Here is a 26,813-nt window from a genome sequence, read left to right on the forward strand (position 1 = left end):
CATCACTGTGTGGCACGGCAGCTGCTCTGCAGCAGAGAAGAAGGCTCTGCAGAGAGTGGTGAAAGCTGCACAGAGAACCGTGGGCAGCAGCCTCCCCACCATCACGGACATCTTCACCTCCAGATGCAGGAAAAGGGCCACCTGCATCATGAGAGATCCCACTCACCCAGCACACACACTGTTCACCCCCCTCCCCTCAGGCAGGAGGACAGGAGCATCAAGAGCAGGACAACGAGACTGAGGAACAGCTTCTACCCTGGAGCTGTCAGACTCCTGAACTCTCTGTAGCCCCCATAGCCTTGCTGCCCCCACCCCCCACGGACTGTACTTTGCACATGCCCCCAGTACCGTACACCACCCTTGAACAAAATTCTTTTTGCACAGCACCTTACCTCCAGAGGTCTAAACTTTGAACTTTTTTTAATTTATATTTTGTTAAGTTAAACTGTTGGTTCTTCTTTCTTCTTTTCTTATTCTTCTTTTGCTGGGCCGACCGAGTTCTGGAGAGACTGATTTTCGTTCTGACCTCATGTCTAATGTGTGTTGGTATGACAATAAAGAAATCTTGAATCTTGAATCTTGAATATATTCTTTGTGATCTAAATATTTACAATTTCCCATAAATCCAAAAGCAAAAGAAGTCCATTTTAAAATGTTAAATGCTGTGTAACCGTCCAGTGAAATGTTACGGCAGAGATTTGGTTTGGAAACAAATAAATGTGTATTTTGTGATGATATTGAAACCTTTCATTGTGTGTCCTCTGAAGCACACGTGACTGGCTGCACACAGAGATCCGACTCCAGCCCTTCTCTAAAGAGGACATGATTTTCTGGTCATTATTAACAGCAGCCTGTCTTCTGGTGTTGTCCCCCAAAGTTTTAAACATGCTGTGGTGCAACCCCTGCTTAAGAAACCTGGCCTTGATTGTGGTATGCTAGCCAATTATAGACCATCTCCAAGCTGCCTTTTATTTCTAAAATCCTGGAAAAAGTTGTCTACGCTCAGTTGAAGTCGTTCCTGGATGAGCATGATATCCTGGAGGTTTTCCAGTCTGGTTTTAAAACAATGCATAGTACGGAGTTAGCTTTATTAAGAGTTTTTAACAACATCCTCGTGGCGGTTGACTCTGGTCACCACGTGGTCCTTGTCCTGCTGGACCTAACTGCAGCGTTTGACACTGTAGACCATAACATTCTACTGTCACGCTTGCAGCACCTTGTGGGCATTAGAGGTAGCGCCCTAAATTGGTTCAGATCGTATCTTGAGGGAAGATCTATGTGCGTACGCCTTGGTGGCTCTGAGTCCTGCTCTGCTCCGCTGTCATATGGGGTTCCACAGGGTTCAATTTTAGTGCCCCTGCTCTTCTCTCTGTATCTGCTTCCCTTGGGTTCCATCCTGAGAAAACACGGCATTTCCTTTCATTTTTACGCTGACGACAGTCAGATCTATGTGCCACTGAAAAAGACAAATGCCTGTCTGAAGTCACTTCTGCTATGTCTTGAAGACATTAAAGACTGGATGTCTCTGAACTTTTTAAAATTCAATGAAAAGAAGACAGAAGTGGTGGTGTTTGGTCCGAGCGGCTCTTTTATTTGATCTTTAAATGGTCTTGCTCCACTTTACCTCTCTGAGCTTCTCCATCCCTACACTCCTGCTCGGTGTCTCAGGTCAGCTAACCAGCTGCTCCTGGAGGTACCGAGGTCTAAGCAGAAGCTCAGAGGTGAAAGAGCCTTTTCCATTGCCAGCCCCAAACTTTGGAATGTCCTCCCGCTCCACATTAGACAAGCCCCCTCACTGTCCATCTTTAAAACTCATTTAAAACCCATTTTTATTCCTTGGCTTTCAACTCAGCGTGAGACTCTGCTCTTGTTTTTAGTGTTTTATTGTTTTAATTCTCTTAATATCTTTATTGTTTTAATTGTTTTAACATTTTTGTTGTTTTATTGTTTTTATTGTTTTAGTATTTTTATTGTTTTACTTTTTGTTTTATTTCTTTTCATGTACAGCTACGGCTGCTTAAAGCGCTTTATAAATAAAGTTGAGTTGAGACGATTTATAGCCTTGTTATGGTCAATAATGGTAAACAATATATTAATACTTTTTACATACACACATGGAAATATGTGAATGTGAAACTTAGATTTATTGTGTTTCATAACCAGTTTTTTTAAGATGATGAAAGGTAAAAATGCAATGAAACTTTTCACTTTATTTGAAAAATAGGATCTAAAAACAAAAGCCTTAGCTAACTTTTTCTTTAGTTTTTGATCTTGTTTGATTTGTCTGTATTTGATCATGCAAATGTTTCTCTTCTGCAATAAATCATTAAAAAAACAATCAAAAAGAACTCCATAGGAATGAACGGAGGCAAAGGGGCGGAGCTCTATCCAGTTGTTCTAATACATCCATGGTATCAACATGTTTGCCTGTTTGTTTTGTCGTGTTACTCGCACTTCACATGTCTGCCACACGGTGGCGGTGGTGCGCGGGTTTTCTGCTGTTTTGACCCACTGACAGTGATAGTTGTTGAGCAGACGCTGGAGCCAAGTGAATCAAAATAGGACGCAGAGTTAATTCAAATGGAACGTTTCTGAAGCATCTTTGCTCACTTATTTCAAACCAACGATGTTCAAACACCAATAATTGCACTTTTCTTCTCACCTATAGTTGCTACCAATGATTACAAGTGTTCTAAACACCTTTTGTTCATTAAAGCCTTTAATCCCAGTTACATTGAAGGGATTTATTAATTGAATGTTCCTCTTATTTCAATGATATTTCATTCATTATGTTGGATGTTTTTTGTCTGATACTATTTTACACCTTAGAGTAGTATGTGTTCAATTCACTGTTATCATTCTATTAAATATATGATATTCATATAACGATCAGAAAATATTCAAATCAATTCAGGCCAGAAAACCCGCAGACTTATGATCATACTGTTAGGAACAATAAGTGTAAATAATAAATTCAAGTCCACAAACATAGATGTAGAACTCTCGCGCTGCCTCTTTATTTCCTGCTCGACTCATTTCCTGTAAGAGAAAGTGAAAGTAACTATTCTGTAACTTTGCTTCAGTCGCCATTTGAACTGCGCAGCACGAGGACAGACTGGTGAGTGTTGACGTGATTATGATGATAATATATGATGATATATGATGATATATGATGATTTAGTGCGTGTGAGTCAAGTACCTTAAAGTGAGACTTGAGTAAAAGTCTTAAAGTTTGACATTTACTCTACTTGGGTATCAAAAATCATTTCTGATATAAAATGTAGTCAAAGTTGCTAGAAATAACAAAGTCAGGTACAAATACGTGGAATGTGTACTTAAGTACAGTCATGAAGTATATGTACTGCTTAATCCTGACAGATTAGAATGGAAACTTCCAGCCTGTCATAACTCCAGTCAGTCGTCTTTTGTTTTTCCTAAATGTGACGTCATGTTTTCTTCTTTATGTCAATTCTACTCAAGCGTCCAAACCGAAACATAAAGTCCCGTCAAACGCGAACACAATGTTAAATGAGATTAAATGAACGATTGTAAATGATCATTTGGATTAAAAGTGAAATAATAATGTCATATATTCATATTATCATCAAAATAATGACTTGATTTAGTAGCTTTAAGTACTATAAGTACTATAAGTACTACAAGTACTATAAGTGCTTAATGCAGTCGGATGAAGTGCTTTTACTGTGAACTTTTGAGAGGGGTCTGGCTGCAGACCTGCACTGTCAGGACCTTTCGTTGCAGACCTGCACTGTGAGGTCTCCTATACTGTCAGGACCGGAAGCTTTTCAAAATAAAAGCGAGCATACCGGAAGCACGTATTTTTATTTCCCGATGTTTATTTCTTGGGTCTTTATTTTATATATACAATGTAAATATGTTTATGTGTATCCATGTGTTTAATTAAAGAGATTTAAAAAAACTGTATATCTTTCCAGTTCAACTGGATAAGGTGAAAAAACGCAGGATAATAATAAAGATAAAAAACAAACAAAATATTATATAAAAAAAATAAAATACAAAACGTTATGACCCACTAGGGTTATTCTACAGATAATCAGTGCAAACTAGATGTACAGCTATTGTTATGATCCCCTTAAAACATTATTAGCCTACTCAAAACATGCATTATTTTACTCCAGTATTTTAATTTAATTCGTAAAAAGGACAGCTGTTAGTTAAGTGTGCACTACAAATGAATTTTGAAACAATAAATCTCTGTAAATACACCTTAATGTGTGATGGCATAATGCATCTACACTCCAACCTATTGCTGACTGTTCTTTTACACCATTATTTAGCATTGAAAATGTAGCCCCCTGCACTGTTGGACCCATTTACATATTGATTTACTCATTTTTTTATATAGGCATATCTTATGTGTGTTTGCAATTGTAACACCTCATAATTAGGGCTGTAACGATACACCAAACCCACGATTCGATTTGTATCCCAATTTATTTATTTTTTGGGGGGGGGGGGGGGGGGGTTTGAAAAAACCTTTATAAACTGAACACCAAAGAACAAGATTAACTATGCAAATTATTAACAATATAAATAGCCATAAATAGCCAAAGCTATAACACTTGTGTTTTCTTTGTAACAAAATACTGTTGAAAAACAAACAGAACTAAACTCCACTGTGGAGATGATTGGAGCATGTTGAAAATTCTTCTTCAGTCAAGTTCTCTTACATTTACAAAGTAAATGAAATGGCTAGTGTTTCACACTGAGGTAACTGAGGCTTACTGCCTGTGCTGCAAACCACAAATCAAGTAAGTAAACATGAAACAAATAAACAACTTCTTTCTCTTAAGAAAACCAAACTTGATTTAAGGGAGTTGAACATTCTTCTTCTTCTTCTTCTTCAGAAGAGGAGGCTTGCTCTCTGTGCTGTGACAATGTCACCTGCAGTGACCAGCTTGTGTAAGGGCAGCTGTAGCATCACCTGTTTCTCCTTCAACACAGCTGCAGCTGTTGTGCTGCGGTGGAAAAACGTGACAACTTTCCTCACTCTGCCGAGGAGTCGGGACATCTGGTGAACGCCCATCGCTCTCTGCGCAGCCAGATTAACAGTGTGAGCAAAGCAGCGTATATGCGGTGAAAATCCGGCCGCTTCGACAGCATTGGCAATGTTTCTGCCGTTATCTGTTGTCACTTAAAGCACTTACAGCAAATTGTGTGGGTCTTGTCGACTACACCATTGCCGTCCTTTATCTCCACCATGTAGCCCAAATGTTGCCATACTGCTGACTGAAATGAAGAGGGAGGATCCGCTATTTCTGGGTTGGTTGCCATGTTTCCTCACGTTGTTCTTCAACTAGCTCAACTTTTGCAGGCAGGCGTCACATGATTCATTGGATCTGAACGGGAGGGATCACTCGGGGAGTTGGAAGGGGTGTGTCGCGATTCTGCCTTCTCACACCGCGACACAGGATCGTGGATCTGAGTGTCGCGATTTCGCTTTCATATTGCATATTGTTACAGCCCTACTCATAATTCATTGAATAATTGCTTAATATTGTTTGTGCTATGATCTTACCTCGTGGACCACATGGATTTGCCAGTGGAGGGTGTGAGGGTTGATGATTTTAAATGAACTTAGCTTTGTGTATTCAAAGTGAATGACTGAATACCTAGTTACATGACCCACATAACCAATAACCTCTGTTACAAGAGAAAACAGTAGACACAAAACACACTTTCAAATGTCTTTTTATTTTATGTGATTATTATTATTTTGGCTCACATAAATGTTGACTTGCAGAGCAGAGAATCTGATTCTAAACTTTTCATTTTTGAAAGTGACTAAAACTGTGAGGTGAGGTGTCAGGTGTTCTTCACTGCAACTTACATTCCCTTCATTTTCCTTTTCCCCTTTTACCAGCCAAACCACAACCTGTCAGAAGTTAGTAGCGTTGGCTCATACTTATGAGTACAAACACACAGACAAATACATTATGCTTACCTTTAAATAAAATGCCACCTTTCCTATGTGCCTCTAAGTGGCTCTGCAGCTTGGACAATTGTGTTGGTTTCACTTTTAGGCACAAGGGGGCAGTGAAATCGCTTGCAGCATGACGTGCAGCGTTCAACTTTGGGCGTAGTGCCGGTACTTAAGATTGAAATATGCATCTGTAAGAGACAAATAATGTCGTAATAAGTAAAACAAAATTATATAAAAACTATGATATAACTCAGTTTTCTTGGTCTCTGAGTAGGAAAATGGCACATTTAAGTGATAACACTAAAAACTACCCAAAAGTCCAAAACCCAATTCTTTCAAATTAATATAACTTTACGGGGCAATATATAGTGTGCAACATACCGTTCTAGTGAATAAAGACTGTTTGTTTCTTCGTATGACACAAAGTTGTTGTCACTTGACATTTACGCACCTCGTCGGCTCCACACTGACAAGACGGATCAGCGAGGACTCAGACGCAGAGGCCTTTTAATTGTCTTTATTGGCACTCTTAAACAAAACACAAGGCAGATCCTCTTTACTGAGGGAAAACAAAGCGTGGCTATGAAAAACTATAACCAATGGGGAGCGCAACGCTCTTCAAAAGAAACGTTGCGTAACTATAAACGCGGAAACAAAAAAATCACTCCGAAGAGGAAACAAAACTCAGACTATGGTTATCAATAAAAACTTAAACAGACAACTCTCCAAACGGAGGAAAAACAAGGCTCTAAGCACTTCAAAACGAAAACAAACTCAAAACACAATCCTACTGATTGGCGATCTTTAACTAACTAAGAACGAGGTCAAAAACAAAACGCAATCTAAATGATTGAATCTACTCAGTCTAACTAATAAAACGTAAGTCACAATCCTAGTGATTGGAGTTCCTAAAAGGCTGTAAAAATTAACAAACAGAAATCTCTCCCAAGGAGGAAAACAAAAGAGGCTATAAATCTTAACTAAGTATCAGCTAACAGGCTATGATAAGAAAACTTACAAAGGAAAGCGTCGCTCACAAAGAGGATCAAAAACTTGTGGAATCTGTGGCTGTGACAAGGAGCTCTGGTGATCAGGCATTGGCGAAAACACACTGGCACTGAAACAGGGGAACAGAGAGTTTTTAAAGTCCACATGGCTTAATTGTCAGCAGGTGTGTGTAATCAGGGCAGAGGAGGGGGCGGGGCAAACTGCCGGAGTGACACACACTTCTCATGGGGAACGAAAAGTACGGGCTTCCGGTATGTTCGCTTTTATTTTGAAAGGCTTCGAATCAACTTCCAGTTTGACAGTGCAGGAGACCTCACAGTGCAGGTCTGCAGCCAGACTGTCTTGGAACCTTTGGAGTAATCCAGGGTCAAAGTTGACTTGAACAAAACTGAGGTTATTCTTTTTTTGAAGTGGTATCAAATCCACATTTATGATTGAAATGTAATTGTACTTAGTACTTTTTGATGTCCTTGATGAACAAATATGCAGTTAATAAGTAATCCAGGATCTAATTTGACTTTTGCTCTCAAAACTGAGCTCATCAGCTGACTTGAATGCAGACAACAGCCCTTCAGTCACATACAGAGTAGCCTAGCACCATCTACTGGCACAAATATGTAAGTGACATGAACAGCAGGTTTCATAAAACACCTTCTCTGACAGAAAACTCCTGATGTGTTACAGTTTTCTCTCGTGTGATCACTGGACTGAACACAGATCCACATCAGACGTCCTCCAGGAAACATGAAGGAGATTTTCCACTCAAACTGAGAGGTAACTCTTTAAAGTGCTTTCAATATGATGCTTTCAGTGGAGCAGTGATAAGTCAGTGAGGAGCTCATTTGCACAAACTCATGACAACAACAAAGAGAAGACGTGCTTTTTATATATGAGGTTTACACTTTACAGTATAAAACAAGTTATTCTCTGTAAATCTGTATATTGGGACGGTTTATACATTCAGTCTGTGTGTGTGTGTGTGTGTGCGTCTGTGTGTGTGTGTGAGTGTGTGTGTGTGTGTGTGACTGTGTGTCTGTGTGTGCGTCTGTGTGTGTGTGTGTCTGTGTGTGTGACTGTGTGTCTGTGTGTGTGTGTGTGTGTCTGTGTGTGAGTGTGTGTGTGTGTGTGTCTGTCTGTCTGTGTGTTTGTGTGTGTGTGTCTGTCTGTGTGTGTGTGTGTGTCTGTGTGTGTGTGTGTCTGTGTGTCTGTGTGTGTGTGTGTGTCTGTGTGTGTGTGTGTCTGTGTGTGTGACTGTGTGTCTGTGTGTGTGTGTGTGTGTGTGTCTGTCTGTGTGTGTGTGTGTGTGTCTGTGTCTGTGTGTGAGTGTGTTTGTGTGTCTGTGTGTGTGTGTGTGTGTGTGTGTGTGTGTGTGTCTGTGTGTGTGTGTGTGTGTCTGTGTGTGTGCGTGTGTCTGTGTGTGTGTGTGTGTGTCTGTGTGTGTCTGTGTGTGTGTGTGTCTGTGTGTGTGCGTGTGTCTGTGTGTGTCTGTGTGTGTCTGTGTGTGTGTGTGCGTCTGTGTGTGTGTCTGTGTGTGTGTGTCTGTGTGTCTGTGTGTGTGTGTGTGTCTGTGTGTGTGTGTGTGTGTCTGTGTGTGTGACTGTGTGTCTGTGTGTGTGTCTGTCTGTGTGTGTGTGTGTCTGTGTGTGAGTGTGTGTGTGTGTCTGTGTGTGTGTGTGTGTGTGTGTGTGTGTCTGTGTGTGTGTGTGTGTCTGTGTGTGTGCGTGTGTCTGTGTGTGTGTGTGTGTGTGTGTGTGTGTGTCTGTGTGTGTGTGTGTGTCTGTGTGTGTGTGTCTGTGTGTGTGTGTGTGTGTGTGTGTGTGTGTGTGTCTGTGTGTGTGTGTGTCTGTGTCAGAATGACTGAAGTCCAGCAGATGAGTGGTTGTGTGGAGGAAGACGAGGACAGAGCAGAGTCTCCAGGACCCAGCGGTCTGTCTGTGAAGAGTGACCAGTCTATGGGAAAACGTATAACCTTCAGTCATGAACCTGGAGCCTCAGAGACAAAGTAAGAGACTCATGCACTAACAACAAGAGAACATCACACTCTCACTCTTGTGCACTCTAAATGCTGACTGTACCTGTAGAGCAGTGGTCCTCAACCCCCGGGCCGTGGGCCGGTACCAGTCCGTGGGTCAATTGGTACCGGGCCGCAGAGAAAGAATACATAACTTCCATTATTTCCGTTTTATTTATTATCAGATTGTGAACCATTCTCTCGCCACATCTGTCTATGACTCACTCTTGACACATGTCAACATGCTTGCCTCGGTCACATGTCACGGTCGAAGAAGAAGATCAACTGCTGGAGATGGCAAAATGACGGCGGCATTAAAAGTATGTTTGAGACAATACTCTGCCCGTGTTGTGGATTAAAGTCATGACAGAAAACCCTGAGATCACCACAACAGCAACATCCTATCTGTGTGAAGCAGGGTGAGCGGGTGCTGCTGCTGCTGCTGTTGACGAAGCACCCGTCTCCTGGCTCGCGTCATCTGGGTCCTCCGTTACCGCTGCTGCGCAATGAACAGACGGGACTTCACATTTGTCCTTTGGTCAGCGGCAGCATCCGCAACTGGTTGATGGACTCGGCCATTTTTCCCCCAGCTGGTGCACATGCCGCTGACGCACGGCTGCGCTCTGTGCAGTATCGTTGGCGCGATGTTACGAGGACGCTGCTAATACATTTGCATACACAGTGGATTCACGTTTATTATTATATTCACAAAAGACCAGTTTTTATGCCGGTCGTATCATTTTATTTTTTATTTATTTATTTATTTTTGTATTAAAGGCCGGTCCTGAAAATATTGTCTTGACATCAAACCGGTCCGCGGCCCGGGGGTTGAGGACCGCTGCTGTAGAGGATCAGTCTTTACACAAAGATCAGCGACCACAGGCTGTAAACCTGAAATCATTCCCTTCACTCCAGACTCTGGAGGTCACACTGACACTGAGGCTGCTTTGTGATCAAAGTGTCTAAACAAAGACCATCATCAGTGATCATGTGATGTTTGTGTTTGCAGAGGTCAGAACAAGAGACAGAGAGCAGAGTCTCCAGGACCCAGCGGTCTGTCTGTGAAGAGTGACCGGTCTATGAAACAACCTTTAAACTTCAGTCATGAACCTGGAGCCTCAGAGACAAAGTAAGAGACTCATGCACTGACAACAAGAGAACATCACACTCTCACTCTTGTGCACTCTAAATGCTGACTGTACCTGTAGAGCAGTGGTCCTCAACCCCCGGGCCGTGGACTGGTACCAGTCCGTGGGTCAATTGGTACCGGGCCGCAGAGAAAGAATACATAACTTCCATTATTTCCGTTTTATTTATTATCAGATTGTGAACCATTCTCTCGCCACATCTGTCTATGACTCACTCTTGACACATGTCAACATGCTTGCCTCGGTCACATGTCACGGTCGAAGAAGATCAACTGGCACTGTAAAAACGAAAAAGTTGAGAAAACGTCAAATATCAAGGCAACATGATGCAAGAGATTTTTGAGTTTTCTCAACTTTTGCCAGCTGTTGTTGACTTAACTAAGGTTTTTAATTTTTGCCAAGAGTTCTGCCAACTCAGATCTTTTTGTTCACCTTATGAGGATAATACTGTGAGACCAATAAAGAACTTCTTGCTTGAACACAATGTACTTCTACCTTCACCAAACACAGATTTTTATGTTGAATTAATGAACATTTTTTTCCATGAATGTCATGTATTTCTACCTTCTTTAAACACAAATATTCTTGTTGAATAAACATACATTTTACCTTTATAAATCAAGCTAAATTTATGCTGCTAAAATTTTATTTTAAAACTGCTCAATAGATGGATAATTAATAATACAGACTGAATCTGTTATCTGAAATGTTTTATTCAGTTTACCAGTGAACACAGGAAAATCATCATACATACAACATGTGTAAAAAACAACATGCATACCGTATAGTCTAATAACATTTGGGGTGAATCTTCCTGAGTATTTGAAACCAATACTAGGCTCACTGAACATGTAAATTATGATTATTTTCCCCATGTTTGGAATATTATGAAGAACAGTGTCCTCTTCCAACACAACCCCCTGGTCTCGCACAGTGTTGTCGGCTTCATCATCATGTAGCACAGTGAGGATGGCAACAGACACACCTTGCACCACTGGTGCCAAAATGTTAGTGTCCTGCGGAAGAAGAACAGATACATTATTAAGAGATTAGAAAAACTAAGACAAACTAGAAAGAGCATTTTCTGAAAAAAATATGTTAGTACTGAAAAGGTTAAAGTATAACTTGTAAGCAGAGAGATGACTGTCTTCATAAGGGCTAAAAAAAGATGTTAAAAAGGCAGAAGAAAATGGGCAGTTATAAACTGTAATGAAAACTGATAAAGCAATTTTAACATAGCTAAGAATGGATTTAGTAGTTTAAGGAGGGTAATTTACACGAATTGTAAACAAGTTGGTATAAACAATGTATGAAAAATATTAACAAATCGGAGATATACAGTATGTAATGTTAAAGAGTGAGAAAAGGGCTGACACTGGAGAGAAATGTATAAGCCAATGTCATGATATGGGAGAGGCTGATAATTCTGAAATCTTCATTTTGTAAACAAACTCAAATGTAATGAATATAAAGACGTGGTAGAAGATGCTTCAAATTTCCCCTCAAATGTATGAAATCACTGAGGTGCTGATCAGTGACAGGTGACATGGCAGAGAGCAAAATAACACTGTCTTTTATTTTTCTGGATATGTAACAAACTCAGGTAGACCAACAACGCAGAGTTCAGGGTTGCCATTTCTTGTGACATCCACAACATCCATACAAGCGATGACAATCATTACAAAACTGTAGCTCCTATCAGAAAACATACCAAACCAGGCAGGAGGAGAGGAGTCCCAGAGCATGCCAGTTGGGCTGTAAATCTTTTGGTGTCTCATGATTCGATTCAAATTTTTATGGTCACTATTCGATTAAAAAAATCGATTCTCATATGCACATGCTCATAACGGTGCATCACCTGTAACAATGGGGCTGTTTAAAAAAAAAAAAAAAGGGGGGAGGTGTACTTTTACATTTTGGATTAACTACTCCTTCTATGGGAATGAGGAATTAGCTGCATGACCTGAATTATTTGTCTTTGCTGCAGTTACTATTACTTACTGAGCACTTCAGGAAAAACTTGGTTGCATCTTCGCGGAGGTAGATAGGCAGGCCTCTCAGTGCTGCTGTTTTCCGGTGGGACACAATGTCGGATGTCTAAAAGTGGAAAACATGAGTATTTCAATTAGTATAGTACTGTAATTTTGTCATTCCTAATAAGAAAGTATATTCATGCTCTACTAAAACTGCCAGGCAAAGGAGAACTTCACTGACCTGGTAATCATGTTGATCAAGGAGCTCCTCCATCTCCTGACCAAAAGCTTCTTTCTTAGACCTGTAGATTTTCAGCAGTCCAGGCCCAAATTTGCCAAGGGATGCATTGAAAGTCCAGAGGAGGTCCTTGCTCGTGATCTGATTAAATTCTTCAGATATCTTAACAAGAAAACCAGAAAAATATTATCAAACCATAATGTCAGAATTTCTCTGTACAGAATTTTATGTTCTTGTTATTATTATTTATTTATTTCTACTGACAGAGCATGAAACACAACTTTAATTTGTATGTGACATTTGTACAGTACTTTATGGACACAAGACAGTGTCATGCCAGTAGCCAAACTGTCAAATATGACACTATGTTACGATCGGGTAAAACTGCAGCGCCGAGGGTTTAGCAAGCTCGTCTCCGGTCTGTCTCTGCTCCGGCGTCAGGCGTAAATAGGCAGCAGGTCTATTTTTGCCGGATGCCGGTGACAAAGCATCAAATCACGTAAATTAGAGCATGCACAGAGCATCCGGTAAATTTCAAAATAATAAAGTACACTTACGATCGTAAATCATAACTTTGTCAATATTAGTTTCACCCCGTGGCACAATTAACAAATTATCAATCAGTCAGGGAACTGAAGCTCAAAGAAAGTCGTGGATGAAAAAAGCGGAGCGAGGAAGCGGCAGTAAGGAGGTTAGGCGAGTTCAGTGGGAGCGGGAGTTCTCCTGGCTGAGGAGGGAGGATAGAAAAATGTTGTGCGACAAAATAAAGATTCCCATCGGAGAATCTGAACATCATTTCTGACCTGGACACCGTACTCAATGCATCTCGCTATCCTTGTAGTGCTGACAGCGTGTTAAAGAGCTATGGACAGGAGGCTTTGGAGCGCGTCTGTGACCGGTGCAGCTGATCCACTGGTGCAGAAGAAGCGCATGTTGCGGGATTTCCTACCACGCGCAACTACGCGCAAGCAGGCACGCGATTTAAGTCCATGTGGACCAGGAGGAAGGTGTGAGACTGTGCGTTTAGGCCACAGGTGAACTGTTCATATTCCACTGCAATATGAACAATGCAATTGAATATGTCATTATTATCATTTAAAGTGACCGGTAAAAATGGATTATGACGGGATTTTTATGATCCTGTCAGTCAAAATGACAGACAACGAAAAAATCTAGCGCAACCTCTGCCACAGACACATGTCCACCTGTCCCCGACGTGTCAGTGATAAAGAAATGTCTTCACAGACACATGTCCACCTGTCCCTGACATGTCAGTGATAAAGAAATGTCTCCACAGACACATGTCCGCCTGTCCCCGACATGTCAGTGATAAGGAAATGTCTTCACAGACACATGTCCACCTGTCCCTGACATGTCAGTGATAAAGAAATGTCTCCACAGACACATGTCCGCCTGTCCCCGGCGTGTCAGTGATAAAGAAATGTCTCCACAGAGACATGTCCACCTGTCCCCGACGTGTCAGTGATAAAGAAATGTCTTCACAGATACATGTCCACCTGTCCCTGACGTGTCAGTGATAAAGAAATGTCTTCACAGAGACCAGTTCGCTGTTTCTGTGGATGAGCAGACGTCCCGGTGTCCTCTGTGTCAGGATGTCCTGAAGGATCCAGTCTCCACCAGCTGCAGTCACCGGTTCTGCAGAGGCTGCATCTCCTCATACTGGGACCAGTCTGGTCCACCAGGAGACTCCTGCTGTCCCCAGTGTGGTAAAAGACCCAGGACAGGACGTGGACCACAGAGCATCTTTGGTAAGACTCATAAGGAGAGCAGCTCCCATCAGCACTAGCAGACTTTAGAAATGGAAAAACAGGAGAAAACTGTTTAAAAGTTAAAAATGTGACTCATGTTAACTCCATGATGGAGTTTAACTCTCTGCTGCCCCCTGCAGGTTGAAGAAATTAAGGTTTCCCCTCATTTTGCTGCTTTTCTCTCATGATTGTTCTCTTGTATGCAGATGATACTCTTTCCTTCACAATCATCACAGTTCTTCTAGAATGATTCAGTCTTTCAGAATAAAGTTATTCAAGTCATTACAGTGAAAATGTAGTTTTTCATTTGACAACAAACAACATAAAACAACAACGTCACAGAAAAACATGACACTGATGAAAATAATCCTCAGCTGCTCACATTCTTTGTCTCTTGTCTTTCAGCAGATGTTGGTCTGCAGAAGGTTCTAGATGAACATAAGGTCAGTCTGAGGAGCAGATTTGAACATGTGACTGAAGGAACTGAAGGAACAGGAAGTAGAACCCTCCTGAACAGGATCTTCACTGAGCTCTACATCACAGAGGGACAGAGTGAAGAGGTCAATACTCAACATGAGGTGATGCAGCTGGAGACAACCTCCAAGAAGAAGACGGTCCAGGACACTCCCATCAAGTGCTGCGACATCTTTAAAGCCTTACCTGACCAGCAGGGGAGCATCAGAGTCGTCCTGACCAACGGCGTCGCTGGTGTTGGAAAAACCTTCTCGGTGCAGAAGTTCACTCTGGACTGGGCTGAGGGTTTGGAAAACCAGGATGTGAATCTGCTGATTGTGCTCTCGTTCAGGGAGCTGAACCTGATCAGAGATCAGCAGCACAGTCTTCTCACGCTGCTCCATGTTTTTTATCCAACATTAGAGAAGGTCAGAGCAGAGGCGCTCGCTGTCTGTAAACCTTTGTTCATCTTTGACGGCCTGGATGAAAGCAGACTCTCACTGGACTTCAGCAGCAGGACTCTGGTTTCTGACGTCACACACAGGTCATCAGTCAATGTGCTGCTGACCAACCTCATCCAGGGGAATCTGCTTCCCTCGGCTCTCGTCTGGATAACTTCTCGACCTGCAGCGGCCAATCAGATCCCTCCTACATGTGTTGCCAGGGTAACAGAAGTACGAGGCTTCACTGACGACCAGAAGGACGAGTACTTCAGGAAGAGATCCAGAACTGAAGATCTGTCCAGCAGAATCATCTCACACATCAAGACGTCCAGGAGCCTCCACATCATGTGTCAAGTCCCAGTCTTCTGCTGGATCAGTGCTACAGTTCTGGAGCACATGTTGACCACAGAGCAGAGAGGAGAGCTGCCCAAGACCCTGACAGACCTGTACTCACACTTCCTGCTGGTTCAGACCAAGAGGAAGAAGAACAAGTACGATAAAGGACATGAGACGAGTCCACGGGAGCTGAAGGAGGCCGACGGGGACGTTCTTCTGAAGCTGGGGAGGCTGGCCTTTGAACATCTGCAGAAAGGAGACATCATGTTCTACCAAGAAGACCTGGAGCGGTGTGGTCTAAGTGTGACAGAGGCCTCGGTGTACTCAGGAGTTTGTACAGAGATCTTCAGAAGAGAGAGCGTGATCTTCCAGAAATCAGTCTACTGCTTTGTTCATCTGAGCGTTCAGGAGTTTCTGGCTGCAGTCTACATGTTCCACGGTTTCACCAACAGGAAGAAAAAGGTCCTGAAGAACTTCTTCAGACAAGAAGATAAAGACAGGAACACAAAGGTACTGCAGGACTTCTTCAGACAAGAAGATAAAGACAGGAACACAAAGGTACTGCAGGACTTCTTCAGACAAGAAGATAAAGACAGGAAGACAAAGGTACTGCAGGACTTATTCAGAAAAAAAGTTGATGATGATGATGATGATGAAAATGATGATGATGGTGGTTACACTTCTCTGGATGTGTTTCTGAAAGCAGCCATGGAGAAATCCCTTCAAAGTGAAAATGGTCACCTGGACCTGTTTGTTCGTTTCCTTCATGGACTCTGTCTGGAGTCCAACCACAGTCTCTTAGGAGGTCTGCTGGGTCAGACTCAGAACAGTCCAGAAATCATCCAGAGGGTCATTGAGAACCTGAAGAAGATGAACGCTTACAACATCTCACCTGACAGAAGCATCAACATCTTCCACTGTCTGACAGAGATGAACGACCAATCAGTGCATCAGGAGATCCAGGAGTTCATGAAGTCAAAGAACAGAGAACAGGAACTCTCTGAGATCCACTGCTCAGCTTTGGCCTACATGCTGCAGATGTCTGAGGAGGTTCTGGATGAGTTGGACCTGGACAAGTACAACACATCAGACCAGGGAAAACAGAGACTGATTCCAGCTGTGAGGAACTGCAGGAAGGCTCAGTGAGTTCAGACCTGATCAATAACATCATCAGTCAGTGATGATTCATGGTTTGGTTTATCAAATACACACAGAAGTCAGTTCTTCTCATTCTCCTCAGTTTGTTTCTGGAGATGTTTTAAATGATGAAAGTGAAGATATGTCAGCTGGTTGTGATTCTTGTTTCGAACTGAATGAAAACACCAAATCACAACATTCTCTCAAGTCTCTGTTCATGATAAGACAGAAAGACAAGAGAAACCAACAGTTCACACAATGAACAAACACTAGGGGGCAGTGGAGAGAAAATCTGTGACAGAACCAGACTCAAACATGTGCAGCATCTGCCTCGACCGGTTGTGGTGAAAGGACAAAATAGAGGACAGAGGAGAGGAGGGGGAGAGAAAGTGAAAGAGGGAGGTGAGGTAGAGACAGAAGAGAGAGACCAGGAGCAGAAATATAACAGTTGTGTCAGCTTCTAAGTTTAAACAGGACTTGTGACATTTTTATACAACTACAATGTTATTGATGTTCTATTAATGAGACATAAACATTGACTGATATCAACTTTAATTATAGTATCAGATTAATAATAATAACAATACTACTGGTTTCAAACAGCAACTTTGACTAAAGTCTCATGTTTTATTCTATATTCAGGTTGAGTCGCTGCAGTTTGACAGAGATCAGCTGTTCTTCTCTGGTCTCAGCTCTGAAGTCCAACTCCTCACACCTGAGAGACCTGAACCTGAGAGAGAACAAGCTGCAGGATTCAGGAGTGAAGCTGCTGTGTTCTGGACTGGAGAGTCCTCATTGTAGACTGGAGACTCTGAGGTGAGTTCACTGACTCTCTGTTACTGTTGTAAATGTCAGATGTTTCATCCACAACTGAAAGTCATTCATGTTGTCACATGAGTTGAATCAGTGATGGTTGTTCCACGTTTCCACTTTTTCTTCCCTCAGATGTAGAATCAGGATCTTTTCACAGCTGACGTGTTTTTTGTTTTCTAAAGTGTTTCAGTCGCTGTAGTTTTCACGTCAGTCGCAGCTTTGACCTTTTCTGACTGAACTTGATGTTTTTCACTTTCTCCTCTGACACGTTCACATTTAGCCAATCAGAATGAGTGTTGTTGATGATGTCACAGCTGTGACTGTTTACAAACAAACAGGAGCGTCCTCGGTTGGCTCAAGATGGCGACCTGGGCGGTTGGAGTGCGGTGAGCTCCCAAACTATAAGTTGTACCACGTCAAAAAACGGCAACTAAAGCAACTATTATGACTGCTGTGAGGATAGAGCACGTTGTAAGTAAATTGATGGACACCTCTTGCGGTTTACTTGTGAAGTAAGGCCTTAAAGTTATCCAGTTCAACTTCCAAACTTTGTTAGTATAGCATTAGCTTTAACAAACCACTGGAACCATGCCAAAAAGAGAAGTGAAATCCAATAGCAGTACCAACGTCACGTCACTACTTCAGCATGAAGTTGAAGGTTTGGACTGTTTGTTCACACCGCTACCAGTTACGCCGAGTAAAGGCCCGGACCCAAAGAAACAGCGTCAATAAGGCGGAGGTGATGCTGACGATGTTTCCAACGCTGAAATCATGAATGCAGTGGTGGAGTTAACAAAACGCTTCACTGCGCTTGAGCAAAACATCTCCAGAAACACTGAAGCCATTACGACAGTCTGCGAGCAGTTGAAAGGGATGGAATTATGGAAAGTTCAAAATAACAAAGAACACATTAAAGAAATGTCAGGACAAGTCTCACAACTGCAACAGAGAAGTGAAAATAGCGAGCGCTTCAGCAGGCGCTGGAATCTCCGCATGTATGGATTAGGAGAGACACCTGCAGAGAACATCAGAGGGGAGATCATCAAGTTGCTGGCGCTGCTCGCACCTGAAGACAAAGAAAAGCTGGGCTTTCTCGTTGACACAGTGCATAGAGTTGGAGTTCCCCGGGATAATGCAGCACGACCTGTCATCGTGCAGTTCACAATGAGATCCTTTGGAAACAAAGTCTGGAAGATTTCACGTGGCACTGAGATTCTCAAGGAGAAGAAACTACTGGTTAAGGAAGATTTGACACAAACCGACAAGATGGAAAGAAACAAGCTCTGGCCGCTCGTGGAAGCTGCCAGAAAGCAAGGGAAACGTGCTGGTTTTCGTGGTCCAGAAGCCTATATTGAAGGAAGAAAGGTGACTTGTTAAGTTTACAATGGGTTCTGGACTTTAAGGGTTATGTTAAATAAGTCACAGGAGCACTTCATTACATTTAATAATACTGTTGGTTTAAAATTCATGAATGTATAAATGGTACTTATAGTTGAGCTTTACTGTTTGTAAGTACCTATTTTATTCTTTCTTCAAGTTTCTAAGTGTTCATTTACCTCAGACATTAGCCAATTCTGTTTATGTTTTTATTGAGTTCATTTTCTTGTATGACTCAATTTAAGTTTGATGCACTAAGCTTGTGCTCTATTAATGTAAGGGGACTACGGGATAATACAAAAAGGTTGGTTTCAAATCTACCTCATTTCTGTGTGATCACCTTCTGCTTTCAGATGCTTGGAGATTTATGAACCCCAGTGTCAAAGATTATACGTGGACCAATTCTAGCAGAAGCTTACAGTCTAGAATTGATCTATGGTTACTGTCATCACATGGACTACAGTTCATTTCAGATGTTTCTCATTCTCATGCTCCGCTGTCTGATCATTAAAAGAGAAGTCTTAGATTAAAGGGCTCTAAAGAAAAATCAAACATCAGAGGCTATTGGAAATTAAATAATAATATATTGGAAGACAAGACATTTAAAAAAAGTGTAGAATTGCTTGCAAAAGACATTTTTTGTGAAAAAGATATGAGTCCAATACAAAAACTGGAATTCTTTAAATTTAAAGTCAGAGAAGTTGCAATACAGTGTAGCAAACCAATAAAAAAAAAACGTACTAGCAAAGAAGATCTTTAATGAGCCAGTTGCACAAATGAATGTCTAGGCACGATTTATCTGAGGATGAATTAAAATTGCTTAAGAATCTTAGTGAAGAGCTTGACAGAATGTATATGAATTTGGCCAAAGGTGCCTTCATAAGGTCCAGGGCTAAGTGGTTAGAGGAAGTTATTTGTTTGGTTTAGAAAAGCCAAATAGGAAAATAAAAAATATTACATTCCTAAATATAAATGGTACCATCAGCACAGACCCCAATAATATTGCAAGTTATGTCACCTCCTTTTATAGCAAATGATATACATCTGAATTGAATCACTGGAAGAGCACTCCTCTGATTTCTGGACATTTCAAAGACAGCTGTGACAGAGAGCTCTCATCCTCAGAAATGACTGAAGCAATATGAACTCAATGAATTTAAGAAAATCACCTGGAAGTGATGGTCTCTCAGTAGAATTTGATTTATGCTTTTGGGCTTTATTTAAGGACCATCTACTGCTCATGTTTAAAGAATGTATTGATAAAAAAGGACATGACGACAACCATGAAACAAGGTCTGATAACCCTTATTCCTAAACCTGAAAAAAATCCTTTAATAATGGAAAATTGGAGGCCCATTTCTCTTTGAAATATAGACTATAAAATGATCTCACAGGTCTATGCTAAACGTTTGAAGAAAGATCTAGAAGAGATAATTGACAAGACGGATCAGAGAGGACTCAGACGCAGAGGCCTTTTAATTGTCTTTATTGGCACTCTTAAACAAAAAACAAGGCAGATCCTCTGAGGGAAAACAAAGCGTGGCTATGAAAAACTACAACCAATGGCGAGCGCAACGCTCTACAAGAGAAACGTTGCGGAACTATAAACGCGGAACAAAAAATCACTCTGAAGAGGAAACAAACTCAGACTATGGTTATCATGTAAAACTTAAACAGAAAACTCTCCAAACGGAGGAAAACAAAGCTCTAAACACTTCAAAACGAAAACAAACTCAAAGCACAATCCTACTGATTGGCGATCTAACTAAGAACGAGGTCAAAAACAAAACGCAATCTAAATGATTGGATCTACTCAGTCTAACTAATAAAACGTAAGTCACAATCCTAGTGATTGGAGTTCCTAAAATGGCTGTGAAAATTTACAAACAGAAATCTCTCCCAAGGAGGAAAACAAAAAGGGCTATAAATCTTAACTAAAGTATCAACAGAAAGGCTAGGATAAGAAAACTTACAAAGAAAACGTCGCTCACTAAGAGGATCAAAAGCATGTGGATTCTGTGGCGAGGAGCTCTGGTGATCAAGCATGGGCGAAAACACACTGGCACTGAAACAAGGAAACAGAGAGTTTTTAAGGTTCACATGGCTTAATTGTCCGCAGGTGTGTGTAATCAGGGCTGGCAGGCTGGCAGAGGAGGGGGCGGGGCAAACTGCCGGAGTGACAATAATAAGTGAAAACCAAAATGCTTTTATGGCCAAACGTCACATTAGCTCTAATGTCAGGTTAGTAATAGATTGAATTGACTATTCGAACCACATAAAGTCACATGCACTACTTGTATTCCTCGACTTTTATAAGGGATTTGATTCAATTGAAGATTCTTTCATGATACAGGCCCTGCACATTTTTGGTTTTGAGGATCATTTTATTAATTTATTTATTGATATTCCTGAGAAACAGTGTGTTAAATATCTTGGTGTTCACATTTCCAAGGACATGACTCTCAGACAACAGCTACATTTTCTTCCCAAAATGAAGAAAACTAAGACAATGTTGAATTGATGGCTTCAGAGAGACCTTTCAATCTTTGCTAGAGTGTTATTGTCAAAAGCTGAAGGTGTATCAAGATTAGTTTATCCTGCTTTGTCACTTTTTGTTAGTGATATGTTCTGCACAGAAATCAATCATTTATGTATTACATTTGTGTGGATAATAGGAGACATTGTCTCAAAAAAGAAATTCTCACTTTAGAGAGAGCAGAAGGAGGATTTGAATTGCACCTTTAAGATCAAATGGCTTCAGAAATGTTTGGAATGTCCGGAATCGCTATGGAATTTTATACCATATAATATCTTTAAAAATGGAAGCGGCTTCAAATTTCTATTGGGATGTAACTAGTCTGTTTCTAAATTGCCACTAAAAGTCTCAAAATGTCATCAACAGGCTTTATTGTCTTGGAAAGTGTGTTATGTTCACAACTTTTCACCACATAAAACTCTTATTTGGAATAACAGTGATATTACTGTTAACAAGGAAAGTCTATATAAGGAGGCCTGGATTGAAAGGGGTATTATCTATGTTTCTGCTTTGTTTGATAATAAAGGTCATCTTTATAGTTATGAACCATTTCTAAGAACAAAATCTTTTCCTATCATTTATAAAGAGTTGATTTCTTTAATGCCAGCTATTCCCACAGGCATAATTGAATGAATGAAATGTCACCTTGGCCATCAAAATATTGATCCTCAAGTGCCTTCTCTACTTATTGGTGGGATACCATTAACAGATGTAAAGTGTACAAACAAACATATAAGGAAAGAGATTCAAAACTAGAACAAGATTTCACCCAAAAGCAAATCTTTCTGGAATTCACAATTTGATCATATAAAGTGGCGCAAAGCATGGTTATGCCCCTTTCAGTTTTGTGTTTGGAATAAAATCAGAGAAGTTCATTTCAAAATCTTACATCATATTTACCCATGTAACCCATGTATATTTAACCCTAACCCTAACACAATCATTTCCAAATGTGTTGACATTGATGCTAAAGTGCAAAACTGAGCCAGAAACGACTTTACATCTGTTTTATCACTGCCCCTTTTCTTTTGTTTTTTGGAGAGACGTAGAGAAGTTTATTCAGAACAGGACTGGTCATGTCATAGCAATTGCCCCAAAGGATATTGTCACTGAATTTAATTGCAGCAACAGATCTTTAAATCACATGGCAAATCTCATTCTTGCAATTGGCAAATTCAAAATTCATAAAGCACGATTCTCTAAATCCTTCCCTAACATGAACAGTTTCACAGTTGAATTCAACTTGTACATAGATACTTTATCCTCTATGTCAAACAAAAAAAGTGCCAGCGCACATTACTGTATTTCCATGAGTTCTTTTCCGTAGCCCCTATTTAAGACATTATGGCTTTTCTTTTTGTGTGTTTATTTAGTTCATTTTTGATTTAAATTGCATTAGTTTTTTTGTTTTTTATTTGGTATATATGTGATTTGTATGACTTGTTTCATGTTTTACTGATATGCACTTTGTATTAATCTGTATATACTAATTTCTGTATGGGCGCCGTGCTAGCGGCAGCTTGACACAGCAGCTCCCTTAGTGTATTAGCGTTTTCTTTTAATTTAAGTACTTTTTATTTATTTTATTTTAAAAACGTATTATTTTCGCATCTGGAGTGACACTTTCCGGAACCGTTGCACCATGTACTCCGCTACTTTTGTGCGGTTTCTGTGGCTCTTCTGTTACTTTTTATTACTGTTCGGTGGCGAGACGGACGCACAGCGCAGTAAGACATTGTTCACACACGCAACCAGCTGATCGCACTTAGGGAGCTGGCACTCCTGATCACAACACGGCCCGAACTTCCGAAGGAACTGAAGCGGAAGCGTCGGGGCAGCAGAGCCAGAGCCAAAGTGAGAGCCAAAGCGAGGAGGTACAAACCAGCCGTACCTGCAATAATCACGGGGAATGTGAGATCTCTGGGGAACAAAATGGACGAGCTCTGCGCGCTTGTGAGGACCAGCTGGGTGTTTAGGGAGCGCAGCCTCATGTGTTTCACCGAGACATGGCTGCACTCACACTTCACCGAGCACAGCGTGGCAGTACCGGGCTTTAAGACTGTGCGGGCGGACAAAGATGCTGCGCTGAGCGGCAAGAAGAAAGGGGGTGGCGTTGCTGAATGAGAAGTGGTGTCACCCCGGACATGTTTGTGAGAAGGAGCGTCTGTGTAGCCCAGACATCGAAGTTTTGGCTGTGGGAATGCGCCCATACTACCTCCCCAGGGAATACACCTCCGTGATCATTGTGGCTGTCTACATCCCTCCCTCAGCTGATGCAGCAGCAGCAGTAGACGGTGTCCACTCTGCTGTGTCCAGATTACAGACACAGCATCCCACTGCATTTATCACCATCACTGGGGACTTTAACCACACCAACCTGGACTCTGCTTTACCAACCTTCCACCAATATGTCGACTGCCCCACCAGAGACAATAAAACAATTGCCCTTTTGTATGCAAATGCTAGGGATGCATACACAGCCACTGCCCTTCCCCCCCCTTGGCTTGTCTGATCACAACTTGGACCAGCTGACTCCCAGGTATGTCCCTGTAGTGAAGAGGCTTCCTGTGAAGGAGTACACAGGCGGCTGACATGGCCCTGCAGGACTGCTTTGAGTCTACTGATTGGGATGCGCCATGACACATGGGGAGGACATCAACTCCATGACAGACTGCATCACTGATTACATCAGGTTCTGTGAACACACGCTTCTCCCTGCCCGGACGGTCCATTCCCCAACAACAAACCTTGGATTACCAGAGATCTAAAGACTCTCCTCAACAAAAAGAAAGAGGCCTTCAGACATGGGGACCAGGAGGATCTGAGGAAGGTACAGTGTGACCTTAAGGAGTAGATGCTATGCAAGATGGCGGCGCCCTGTACGGCAGCGGCTGCTTCGGCTCCCGGTAAAATAGCCAATACATCGCTAAATTCGCCATCTACACTACTGTCTGCTCAGCGGAACAGAACACAAACGGTATATGACCGTCAGGTTATGCTTAGTTTTCGCAAATTCAGTCCTTCCGACTACGTACATTAAGAGACGCGGATCACAATACAAAGCCTCGGGCTGCTACACCAGTCGGACCCAGCGGCCTACAAAGCAGCGGAGTCTCCCACCAGCACAGACTGCCCACGGAGACACCGGAGGCGGTGCGGGAGGAAACAGAAGCGCGGTTGTCGCGGCGGACTTACAGCTAAGCTAAAAGCTAACCCGTTCCGATCGCCGTTCCCTCCATCCTGCTCGCCAACGTACGCTCCCTGGAAAGCCAACTGGACTATCTGAAGCTGGACTTAACCACCAAAAGGGAGACAAGAAACTGCTGCATCCTCATTTTCACTGAGACGTGGCTAAACTCAACTGTCCCTGAAGCAGCCATTAGCCTGGACGGGCTAACAACTTTCAGAGCCGACAGGAGTCACGTTCTCACAGGTAAAACCTGAGGGGGTGGAATCTGCATCTACACTAATAACAGCTGGTGTAATAACGCTACGCTGGTCTCTAGTCACTGCTCTGTGGACATTGAGTTTATGATTGTGAGATGCAGACCCTTCTACCTGCCCAGGGAATTCACCACCGTCACCATTGTTGCTGTGTACATTCCACCCAGCGCTTACACCAAGCAAGCGCTAAGTACCCTCTACAGTGCCATCAGTGACATGCAAACCACACACCCGGAGGGCGTTTTCATTGTTGCTGGGGACTTTAACCAGGCCAACATGAAGACTGTTCTTCCAAAATTCCATCAACATGTGGATTTTGCTACCAGAGGGAAAAACACACTGGACTTAGTCTACACCAACATCAGGAAGGCCTTCAGAGCAGCCCCCCTCCCCCACATCGGCTCCTCAGACCATCTCTCTGTTATGCTAATTCCAGCATATCAGCCCCTGCTCACCAGAGAAAAGCCTGCTGTGAAGAAGGTGAGAGTGTGGCCTGAGGGATCTATGTCTGCACTGCAGGACTGTTTTGAGTGCACTGACTGGGACATGTTCAGAGAAGCTGCAACAGACAGTCAACATACAGATGTGGAGGAGTATGCTGCATCTGTGACCGGCCACATCCAGTGGTGCATGGAGGAGGTCACAGTAGAAAAGACAATAGTCACACGGGCCAACCAGAAACCTTGGATGACTAAGGAGGTGCGCACAAGCCTGAGGGAACGTAATGCTGCCTTCAAATCCGGTGAAGCGGTGGCACTCAGAACAGCGAAGGCCAATCTGAACCGTGCTATCAAGGCAGCAAAACGCGCCCACAGCCAGAAGGTCCAAGGTTTCTTCCATGACCCCAGCAACTCCAGACAACTGTGGCAGGGCATCAAGACCGTCACAGACTACAAAGCCACACCCTCACCCTGCCGAGACGACATCAGCTTCCTCAATGAGCTCAACAACTTCTTTGGGAGATTTGAAGCTCTGAACAACACCCCAGCGAGGAAAGCAACCCCCCACCTCGATGAACAGGCACTCAGGCTCGAAACTACTGCTGTACGGAGAGCCCTGAGAAAAGTTAACGCACGGAAAGCATCTGGCCCAGATAACATCCCAGGACGGCTGATCAAGGAGTACGCAGACCAGCTGGCCTGTGTGCTCACAGACATCTTCAACATGTCACTGATCCAGGCTGTTGTCCCCCCGTACTTTAAGTCTGCCACGATCATCCCAGTGCCCAAGAAACAAACCATCACATGCCTTAATGACTTTCGCCCTGTTGCACTAACAACGACCATCATGAAGTGCTTCGAGCGGGTGGTTAAGGACCACATAATTTCCATACTGCCTCCATCATACGATCCGCTCCAGTTTGCGTACCAACCTAACCGCTCCACTGAGGACGCCATCTCCACTGCTCTCCATCTGAGCCTGAAGCACCTGGAGGACAAGAACACCCACGTGCGGATGCTGTTTCTGGACTTCAGCTCAGCATTCAACACGATCATCCCCCAGGAGCTGGTACACAAACTGGGCCCCCTAGGCCTCAACACCCCCCTGTGCAACTGGCTGCTGGACTTCCTCACCGACAGAACCCAGTCTGTCCGTGTGGGTAACAATACCTCAAGTGTCATCTCCCTGAGCACCGGTTCCCCACAGGGCTGCGTCCTGAGTCCCCTGCTGTTCACCCTGATGACCCACGACTGTCGTCCCAGGTACAACACCAACCACATCCTAAAATATGCGGACGACACAACAGTTGTGGGCCTCATTCAGGACAACAACGAACTGGCCTACAGAGAGGAAGTGCGACATCTGGTGGACTGGTGCAGGGTGAACAACCTGCTTCTGAATGTTGACAAGACAAAAGAGATAATCGTCGACTTCAGAAGATCCCGACCCAGCCATACACCACTCCTCATCAATGGCACAACGGTGGAGGTCGTCAGCAGCACCAAGTTCCTGGGGGTCCACATCACAGACAACCTCAGCTGGACACTTCACACTACCTCCCTGGTGAAGAAAGCCCAGCAGCGCCTACACTTCCTGCGACGGATGAGAAGGGTGTCTCTCCCCCCTCCCATCCTCTCCACCTTCTACAGAGGGACCATCGAGAGCCTGCTGACCAGTGGCATCTCCGTCTGGTCTGGGAGCTGCAAGGCCTCCGACTGGAA

At 42.7% G+C, this 26,813-nt stretch overlaps 1 protein-coding gene and 1 long non-coding RNA gene across 3 annotated transcripts in view; one reads left to right on the forward strand and one right to left on the reverse strand.

Moving 5' to 3' along the window:
• Nucleotides 1-26,813, forward strand: part of LOC131460541 (NACHT, LRR and PYD domains-containing protein 12-like) — a 216,418-nt gene that overhangs the window by 74,575 nt on the left and 115,030 nt on the right. For both annotated transcript variants that reach the window (XM_058631138.1, XM_058631137.1), the window contains one exon: nt 17,124-17,297. In XM_058631138.1, the coding sequence (XP_058487121.1) occupies nt 17,124-17,297 (174 nt within the window). The remainder of the gene's footprint in view (nt 1-17,123; nt 17,298-26,813) is intronic.
• Nucleotides 10,828-12,661, reverse strand: LOC131460562 (uncharacterized). The gene is made up of 2 exons (XR_009240393.1): nt 12,347-12,661; nt 10,828-11,148 (listed from the first exon to the last, which is right to left on the reverse strand). It is a non-coding gene; the product is annotated as an uncharacterized LOC131460562 (long non-coding RNA).

This window comes from Solea solea, chromosome 6 (assembly GCF_958295425.1).
Source record: "Solea solea chromosome 6, fSolSol10.1, whole genome shotgun sequence".
Taxonomy (NCBI): Eukaryota; Metazoa; Chordata; class Actinopteri; order Pleuronectiformes; family Soleidae; genus Solea; species Solea solea.